Raw genomic sequence first — 10121 nt, 5'->3', positions numbered from 1 at the left:
CTCCTTGCAGGCTATTTTGCCCAGGTCAATATCTTTATTTAAGTCAAAAACCTTTCTATTTAAAATTTTAAAAAACCATTCACTTATCTATTCTATAATATTGTCCACACTATAAAAACCCACACCATATAACCTTATTATGGTGTGGGTTTTTATAGTGTGGACAATATTATAGAATAGATAAGTGAATGGTTTTTTAAAATTTTAAATAGAAAGGTTTTTGACTTAAATAAAGATATTGACCTGGGCAAAATAGCCTGCAAGGAGGAAACAATTAATGTGAGAGGAAATTTATGTTGAAGATGTCCCTGAGGATGGCTGGAAGGGCCGAAACGTAGGACAAATAAATAAATATATAGTGTTGAGACTATTTTGGATATTAAATTAATTAATTGATAAATATTGTTTTTAAATTAAAAACAATGGAGACATGCTCTTCAAACAATATTCTTCCGGGCCCAAAAAATTTTAATTTGTTACTTTACTTTCTATTCACTAGTATACAAATTAAAAAACAAATGAAGGACTAAATGTGTTTTATTAAAAGTTTTGTATTGGCATTATATTACTCTACTTTTAAACTTTACATAATCTATCAATAATTATAATATAAGACATTTAAAACAGACTTTTTTCAGTCAGTACAGAAGAAAAGTAAATATTGAGTTCACTGAAGATGATACAATATCTTATAGGATAGAAAAGAAATTCTATTTTAACAAGAACAAATCTGGTTGCTACAGAGAATCTGATGTCGTAGTTGTACCTAATGTACCATTAATTGTAAGTGATTGGAAACACTATGCAATAAATAATAATTGAATATGTACATATAGTTTATAATTTTATGCTTAAATGTTAATAGTTAAAAGATTCTTGAGACATCTGAATTTTTTTTTCTAACAAAGAATATAAAATTCATTACATTTAATGATTATCAAAAGAATACAAATAATATTGGGACTGACTGATGAAACATTTAATCAGTATATAATAAATTATGATAATCTTTGTTTCCAACATTAATCATTCTTTTTTTTACTCCATTATAAGTCTAGGATATTCATAAAGTATCAATTGCTGCTTCCATTAATTCAATAACTTCTGAAATAGTTTATCTTTGTGTTCAGGGAACGGCTTATAGAGTAGAAGAACGATTTCCCATGGGACTCATCTTCATAAATTCTTCAGCCTCTCTATTATTTCCTGGAATAAAAAATTTATTTTTAACTACAACAGTTGGAGATCTTTTTTTCAATGGTGTTAGAATAAAATGTGATTATTTGAAAGGACCTGCCATGCCAGTATGCCAAGGAATCAAGAGAAATCTACCTCCATCGCTCAAAGAAATTCCATTGTCTCGAGACTTTGCATTCAGTTATTTCTCTGATGTAAGAATAGAAACTTCTAGTTATTTTTTATTATAACAGTACTTGATAATTTTGAAAATTTAAACCAGTTATTGTTGTTTTTGACCAATTTCAGGCAAATTCATCTGTCTCAGGTGTTTTTAAGACCTATAGAGGTAACAAAAATGTTTATGATTTAGGAAGAATTATCAAATATGATAATAACACTCACTTAACTATGTGGGATAAGAATACTACATGCAGTGAACTAAAAGGAACAGATTCGACTATCCTTGCACCAATTCAAAACAAAGATCAAGATATCTACATATTTTTACCTGAGGTTTGTTTGTAAGTGTCAATATTGTATAAATAACATTAATTTCATTTCCATCCTTTGTTTTTGAGACCCAATTTGGAAGTTTGAAAAAAAGCTTTATTACATCAACATTGCTGAACTATAGCCATAAATAAACAATACTGGAATATCACTTAATTTCATGTTATGTGCTAGGTCTTTGAAAGCAGTTTTTAGTAGAGAAACAAATATGTACGGCATTGACGTATATCAATATATGGCATCACATCACAATTTTGATTCTGAAAAAAGGAATCCAAGCCATATATGCCGATGTAAGAAACAAGAAGATGAACCTAATGCTCCCCCAATGTGTCTCAAAGATGGAGCAATAGACGCATCTAAATGCCAAGGTAGGATCCTAATACTCATATAGTGAAATATAGTTGATTTTATTTTTGTTGAACATTTTGTTTAGTATACCTACATGCAGATCTTGTGTATCAAAGCTCAAAGCTATGTTGAGTTTCATCAATGAAATAATGGAATGCATGGATTGGACCGGTAATTACAGTTTTTTTAATAAAATTTTAATCGGATAGTAATTATTAAGACAGAAAATAAAGCAAAAATTATAATTTCTAGCTGTTAACACTTGAAAATTCATTGATAAAAAGATAGTTTATTTAAGTAAAATAGCATTTTTTTTTTTTTTTTAGCTTTTTTTGACTTTTTTTTTTTTTAGCTATGATACTAACCTAAACAATTAATTATATGGATATATAAAACTCAATTTAAAAAAAAAACAGTTAATTCTGTATAATAGTTCATTGAAACTTAACAGTGATAAAGTAATTTCAATATAAATGTATATATATTTTGTTGGTAATATGGTTCAGTATATATCGTTTATACAAAGCCAAACTGTATCAACTTCATTATCTTGGGTTTTATTGCATTGATAACTTGGATTTCTATTCTCTTCATAATGCCAAAAAGAGTCAAAGGAATACATGATATTACTAATTGAAAATGAAAAATGATCAATTGATATAAATCAAAATTAGAAATTAGTTGCCACCTCAAATGTACGACCATAATCCAAACACAATTCTATCACATATGCCACAACATTGGCATAGGACTGCCCGTATTGAGTGAACTTATTCTATATTCTATGTATATTGGCATGTTTTTCTTAAATTTAATTGTTTTAAACATTATTTTTATCAAGAATAATGAAAATTTTAGATAAATACCTAAACTTGAAACTTTTCATTAAAAAAAAACAGCATATAAACTTAATACAATATTAATCATTTAATAACACAAAACTGATTGAAAATTAATTTAAAGTAAAAAATATTAATTGTAAACCATTTGTCGGAAATCCAGATATTATTCAAAGTGTAAAAAAGAGAAATATGGGTTATTCTATTTATTTCCCAAATATTAATACATAAGTTGTTTTGTTTTTATAACAAGAACATAACATAATCAAATATTACATAATATAATAAAATGATGTCTTCTTAATTTTCTTCATTATTAGTTTCTTTGATTAATTTGACCATTTATTTATGTTATATAAATGGATTCTTATTTAAAGTAATTGTTATAATCTCCACATTATTTAAAAACCTTCAATTTGATTATATAAATGAATGTTTACGTATTTACAGATTAAAATATACACATGGGTACTTTCACTTATTCCAATAAGGTCTCAATTTCCTTACAACAATGACCTTGACCAATTTAAATGTTTAAATTTACTAAATATTACAAAAACATTTCAACTTTTAAAATCCCAAAAATACTTAAATCATGTTTAAATTGATTCAAATGCACTATTTATTTATGAAATACTTTTCAATGCATACTATAATTCATTTTAAAAGTAAATAAACTGTAAATTATATAATTAAACCTCTATATTTGTATTTATCTAAAACTTTTTTAAAACATTTAATTATGATACAATGTAATAATTATACCCTCATAGCAATAAAAAATTATAATATTGAATAGAATAATGATTTAATTTTCCATAAAATTTTCTCTTTTCCTTTTAATATGCACAATAATGTTTATACATTGTTCTTGGCAATCAATTGTGTATTCAAATATTTCTACCATTTCTATGAATATTAAAATATCTCTAAAAATATAGTATTTAGATTATTGAATTGACAGCATTAGAAAAACTACAGAGTTGGCATTAATACATTTATTATTTCTGAAGTGATCCATAAGGTTAAAAGATTTAAAGAAGTTTGTTTTTTCATCTTAATTTCAAAAAAATTATTTGCAAAAATTATTTTCATTTAATAAAAACTTTTTGTTTTAATTTATTTTAAAGGTGCACCAGTGGTATTTACTTACCCTCACATGTTATTTGCTGATCCTGAGTATCAAAACTACGTTAAGGGGTATAAAGGAGATTATGAAAAACATCAAACAGAAGTTTTTATTGAACCGGTAATTATAGTTTTATTTATTGAATATTTTGATCAAATAATAATTATTAAAACAAAACATTATATGGAAAACTATATTTTCTAGCCATTAACACTTGAAAGTTCATAGACAAAAAGATATCTCATAATAGCCAATATAAAAGAACAGAGTTATCTTAAGCTTTAATGAAAATTAGAATTTAATTTTTAACAACTTGACTTCCTTCAGCATTTTATATTAGTTAAATTATGTTTGTCATTCACTTTTTATATAGATAGCCATAAATAAAATAAAATTACTTGAAGATTAATAGTTGACCGTATATAACACATTGTATTACAAATATAATAAAATTACTTACAAAAACTCAAGAGTCTATAGCTAACTCATTGCCACAATCTGATTATACACAATAAAGAACAATGAAAAGGAATATGTCTGTAAATATAAGAATTGAGACTGTTGACATAAAAAGTCCAATTGAGCGTGAGTGCTCAGTTTGCATCTACTGCTTTAATTGTTCTGAAGGTGGGGATAATATCCAAAAATGTTAGTGTAAAATGCTAAAGTAAGTTAGATAAGAAAGAAATCTAAAAAAAAAAGGAAAAGATGTAATGGCAATCAGGAGTAAATAAATAGGTCTAAAGAAAAAATTTAAAGGTTTTTCAAGTTTAATATTTTGGTAACTTTTATATCCATAATGTATTCTTATACAGTTAGTAGATTAAATTTTAACAAAATCAACTCTTAATTAAACCTTATTTTATATTAAATTACAGAGAACTGGAGTTCCTCTAGCAGCATTTAAAAGAATACAAATGAATATATTTTTGAGACGGTTGGAAGATGTTGACCTTTTTGCCAACATAAGCGAAGGATTATTTCCTTTAATTTGGATTGAAGAGGTATGAAAACTATAACATAAGATACAAATATTTTTCATAAATACCATTAGCAATTACCATCACAAATTAGTTTATTATATTCACTAATAATTAATAAAATGAAACTCATCTATATTGATCTCTAAGACAGTTATGGAAAGTGTTTCATAAAAATACTATGGTTTTCTTTGGTTGATATTCTCTTTTTCTAAAGACCTCTCGTTCTTACAAATCAGGGATGCATTTTTAATGTAACAGATTTAATATGATGGAAATGTGATTAAGAAACATAAATTACTTTATTAACTTATACAAGAGATATGATATAAATACTACTAAGACTACTGGTACTATCAACTGACCAAGTACAATAGACAGGGAAAGGATATTTTAGTTGGTATATATTCAGGACTGGGAACTAGGAAATTGGGTTCATTTGGCATGCTGTGATTTACCAATAGTATCACATCATAGGATCTCTCTTGCCTTTTTTGGGCATCAAAAGTAGAATTGTTTGGTTGCTGAGGTCTGTTGAATTTGTCTCAAACCACAACAACCTCTGTTTAATATTTGGTTATTGGGAAATCAAAGTAGGATAGTTTGGAAGCTGAGGCTTGAAGAACCGGCTGAAATGTTTACAATATTGGGAAATAGTGTTGATGATAGAGCCACCAACCGTTGTTTTCAAGCCGTCTATTCAAAAAAGATAAAATTTAATCTCTCAAATATATTAAGTAAATGCTTTGCTCACTTAACTTAAGGTCAGTTTATGTTTATGTTCAGATTACTAGTTAATGGCCAGTTCAGAGTTTTTGCAATGAACAGTACAAAGGATTTCTAGAAAAAATCTTCCTTGGTGAGTTATAGGAAGTTGAAGTCTTTATGATTAACGCAATACTCTGTCAGGGTTGTCTGGTCTTAGGCGATTTCTCCAGCCTGATATCTCTTTACAGAAGGCCCACGACAAGGCGTATTCATAAATAGGTAAGAAAGGAAGGCCGTGCCAGGGGATGAGCCCTGGACACTGACGAAGGTAGAGGAGATTTAGGTGAGAGAGTCTGTGGCAGAGTAACAGTTCTAGGATTTAGGTGAGAGAGTCTGTGGCAGAGTAACAGTTCTAGTTGCCGAGATGAAGCAGACGGACTAGAACTGTCATGATAGGAGCCAGCTTACTAGTTGCCGAGATGAAGCGGACGGACCAGTAAGCTGATAAGGCTAGGTGCAGCTCTAGTTGCCGAGATGAAGCGGACGGACCAGTAAGCTGATAAGGCTAGGTGCAGCTCTAGTTGCCGAGATGAAGCGGGCGGACTAGAGCCGGGGAGAGACGGAAAATTACACTGGTTGCCGAGATGAAGCGGACGGACCAGTGTAACCGTTAGGAATTAGGTTACAATCTTAGTTGCCGAGATGAAGCGACGGACTAAGATTGCTGGAGAGAAGGAGAGGAGGTTGGCCATAGTCTTAGGTGGCGTACAGAAATAACAACTTTTACGAGAATAAATTGGCAATAAACTTCTCTATCTCAAGCAGTATATACGCCACCTGTGCCATGACTAGACCCAGGAAAGGAGGTGGATCTACGATCAAACTGGGGGATTTAGAGTCCCATATTTATAGGCCTAGTCCATGCGGCTGTGACCGAGAAGCGGTCGGTACATGTCTGCTAGGTTAGATAGGTTCGTGCATTGCATTGTTATAATTTATTATTCATTGTACAGATATTGCTAAGTATTATGTGCAGAAAATATTAATATACAAAAATGACAATGTGTTTTTACAAAATGAAGTATTAAGTAAATTTGGGAGCTTCGGTGACGCTCGAGGTCGAGCGCTCTGGTGAGTAGCGGTCGCACCGCTTGCTCCCTCTCGCTACAGGGTTATGAGGAGCAGGTTGGTGAGGTGCTGCAACGAGTCTAAACACCTAATGTTCCTACATCAAATTAAACTCAAGCATAGAGGGTAGCTCGAAGAACTTGTGCAATTGGTCCATTTTTATCTTCTTCAGAGAGGTTGGCCACACAATCTTCCAAAGCACAGTCTTCTGGCAATGTTGTAGAGGGAGCTGCGTTCTTTCTCAGAGATAGATGAAGAGCAGAGCACCATGTAGGATTACTAGCCTTAATATACTTTTTTAGATCTGAAGTTTGAGTGTAAGGGAAAGGACGGGTGATCATAGCAGATAGTGTACCCGGTAAGATCTGAGGCAAACTCGTTTTGTTTTCATATAACAGTGAGCCGACAGTGTCACATGTCAGTGGCCTCTGTAGCCCAGATGGTTGAGGTGCAGGTCTTTGCAGCCTGAGGACAACTTCAACTTAAATTCGGCCTGCAAGGGTCGACTTTTTTCATTTCTGTGGGGGTTTCACGAAATGAAAACTTTACCCCCGTCATGGTTAGAATAGGTTGGTCACCTCAAGATGGCTTTTAGTTGTCTGTGGCTGACAAACATGTAGTTTACCTCTCTGGCCAGGTTCAGGGTTTCTGCATTCAGGGTTCGTCCGTCGATTTCCCTAGTGGTCTGTTAGTAGCTCCCCATGTTGTGAGAGAGTGAGAAGCCAGTTTCCATTGTGCATTCTAATAATGGAAGATTTCTTAGTTGTACTTTTGGTAAGCTTTCAGAATTTCTAAACATATGTAGTCAGCAACTGCTCTTGCCAGATTTGCATCTTCCATTGCCACAGAACATTTTTGATTTGGATGGTCATTTGATGTTTGAGTCCCTGGAGGGATACCATCTGTTCTTGTGATTCTGCTGGCTCTCAATTAGGGCAAATATATGAGGTAGTGGTGTTCGGAGGAGAGGGGGTTTTGATCGGTTGGTGGGTATGGACTGTGCTACTGCCTCAAGGAGGATAGAGGTGATCTCATCGATATAGGAATCCTTTATCTCTGTTGTCGAGTTATCAGCTGGTAGGCTGCTGTAAGTCATTCATGACTTGGAATTTAAGCTACAATGACCTGAACCAGGACTGTAACTGGCTGGCTAATGAATACATCAACTGCATGAGCTGGTCCAAGGTGATCACTGATTGGCTAGGTGTGCGCATGGGGATTATAAAATTTATACACAAGGACATTACAATAAATAAATACCTGATGATGATTTCTTGGATCATGATTTAGATGTTGGCCATCAGGTTACATTAGCAGGCTGCAACAATATCACTAAAGGTCATGCTAAGCTCTCTTTTATGGGCAGTGCTGAAAGCCTGAGGAGTTCTCTTAATCTCTGTTAGATGGAACTATAAAAATACAGCTCTCATAGTTAGTACTAAAAGTCTTTGGTACTGCCATAGATTTTGATAGGTACAGCTGCTACAATATTATTCTAATTTTCATTTATATTACAAAATCATGTTGTTACATCGATTCGAGTTAATTCCCTAGATAAATATGGAATATTTTCTGATACATTTAGTTTAAAGTTTTTGAAATAGTGTTAAAAATAAGTATGTCGGGAAAAAAGAGCCCATTATGGTGAGTTTCACTAAAGTTATATGATATAATTAATTATATTGAATTTCATAAATTTTAAATATCATATTTTTATCATTACAGGCCCTAACTGAAGAGCTAGTACAGACATATTTGTCTGACATGAAGGAATTGATGAGTACTACTCGTATAATAATGAGTGTAACAGGCCTTTTGATTGGAGTAGGAATATTCTGTTTGTTGGTAGCTTTAATTTTATATATAAAACACAGGAATGTTGCATGCATGAAGGAAAATCAAGTAGTTTCAAATATATCCTTAATTGGCCATGGGATTGTTACTAGAAAGGATCCAGACACAGCTGAGAAAAGGATTGCCTATGATTTACCAAATTCATTGAGCAGTGATAGGCTAACAGTTCAAAAATTTTAATATGTATTTCTTTAATTGAGGAAACTTAACTAATATTAAAATAATGTAAAACTAAATAAAATAAATTGGCCTAGTTATCACAATTGTAAGATAATAGTTGAGTAGGTAGATAATGGTGATTTATCATTATTTTTTCAATATCATCATATTTACCAAATTGTAAAAAGTGTATTTAAAAAATCATTTTTATTTTGTAAATAAATTGTTATATAACAAGTATGCTGTTTTTTAGTAAAACCATGACATTTGATTATCTCATAAAAAAAAAAAATGTACTGAAATGAAACTGTTGGAATTTAGATATACTTTAAATCTGAACCAAACCAAAATAATTTTAAAGAAGTTCACCAAATATTAGAATATAAACAAGATATTAACAAAAGAAAAACTGAATTGAAAAATATAATCATTCAACAGTAAAATTAATAAATCCTTGATTTTATAGATATCAGCTGTCACTATACTTCCTATTTCATGTGAGAATTATACACAATTGTACAAGAGCTCTGGTATAAAATGAGTTCTTATCACTGATTAAGTTCATTCTATTTGCCAGGATCAGATGATTAGAAGATAGAAAATTTCCAGCTTACTTTGAATTATCATTTAAGGCCAATGTAAATGCTCGAAATGAACCCTGACTCCGGGAAATCTTAAAGACCTTTATTTTCAACTCTGATGCACCCATATGATGGAAAATGCAAGCATTTGAAAAAGAAGAAAAAAATAATGCAAACTAAATCTTGTTTTATGTTGTAGAGCTGGAGACAGAATTTATTTGCATCAGACATCGCTCTAGGGCCGGCAGTGCCATCATCACCCCATAATGTTAACTGCAATCCATGGGACCCCTTAGCTCTAGGCATCAATAAATTAAAATGATCTGAGAAATACAATTTCTTTTAGCAAGATTGAGCAGTTTATCATTGATGCCGATAGATAGTGTGGCACATAAAGTAATGCACTTTAAAGAAGTAAATGGGTCATTTTGAGTCACTCAGCTTCATTGTCTAAACTGTTATCATAGGAAGTTTAAATATTTTGGAAAGATAAAACAACATTACTCCTTTATGGATTCACTAATTTGAGGACAAAAAGTTGATCATGCTTATAATTAAAACTTCTTAATCCTGTCAATTCTCACACTTTACCCATGTCATACAGCTTACCTATAGTTTATGTTGCTCTTAATAAAAGTTTTTATGAGGGACTAAATTATTTTAGGTTTTAGTGCAATATCCCGAATTATATCAGGGTAGTAAA

General features: G+C 31.2%; 1 protein-coding gene across 1 annotated transcript in view; it reads left to right on the top strand.

Moving 5' to 3' along the window:
* LOC106686870 (sensory neuron membrane protein 2) overlaps positions 1–9075 on the top strand; it is a gene marked incomplete in the record, with an annotated part of 38467 nt that extends 29392 nt beyond the window's left edge. The window contains 7 exon segments of the mRNA XM_024360396.2: positions 639–783; positions 1131–1391; positions 1486–1700; positions 1864–2060; positions 4010–4128; positions 4887–5012; positions 8550–9075. Coding sequence (XP_024216164.2) covers positions 639–783; positions 1131–1391; positions 1486–1700; positions 1864–2060; positions 4010–4128; positions 4887–5012; positions 8550–8858 — 1372 coding nt within the window.
* Positions 9076–10121: the final 1046 nt, after the last annotated feature.

Source organism: Halyomorpha halys, unplaced genomic scaffold (assembly GCF_000696795.3).
Source record: "Halyomorpha halys isolate HHAL.00 unplaced genomic scaffold, Hhal_1.1 Scaffold890.1, whole genome shotgun sequence".
Classification (NCBI taxonomy): Eukaryota; Metazoa; Arthropoda; class Insecta; order Hemiptera; family Pentatomidae; genus Halyomorpha; species Halyomorpha halys.
The sequence above is the reverse complement of the archived record's forward strand: the minus strand, read 5'-3'. Positions and strand labels throughout refer to the sequence as shown.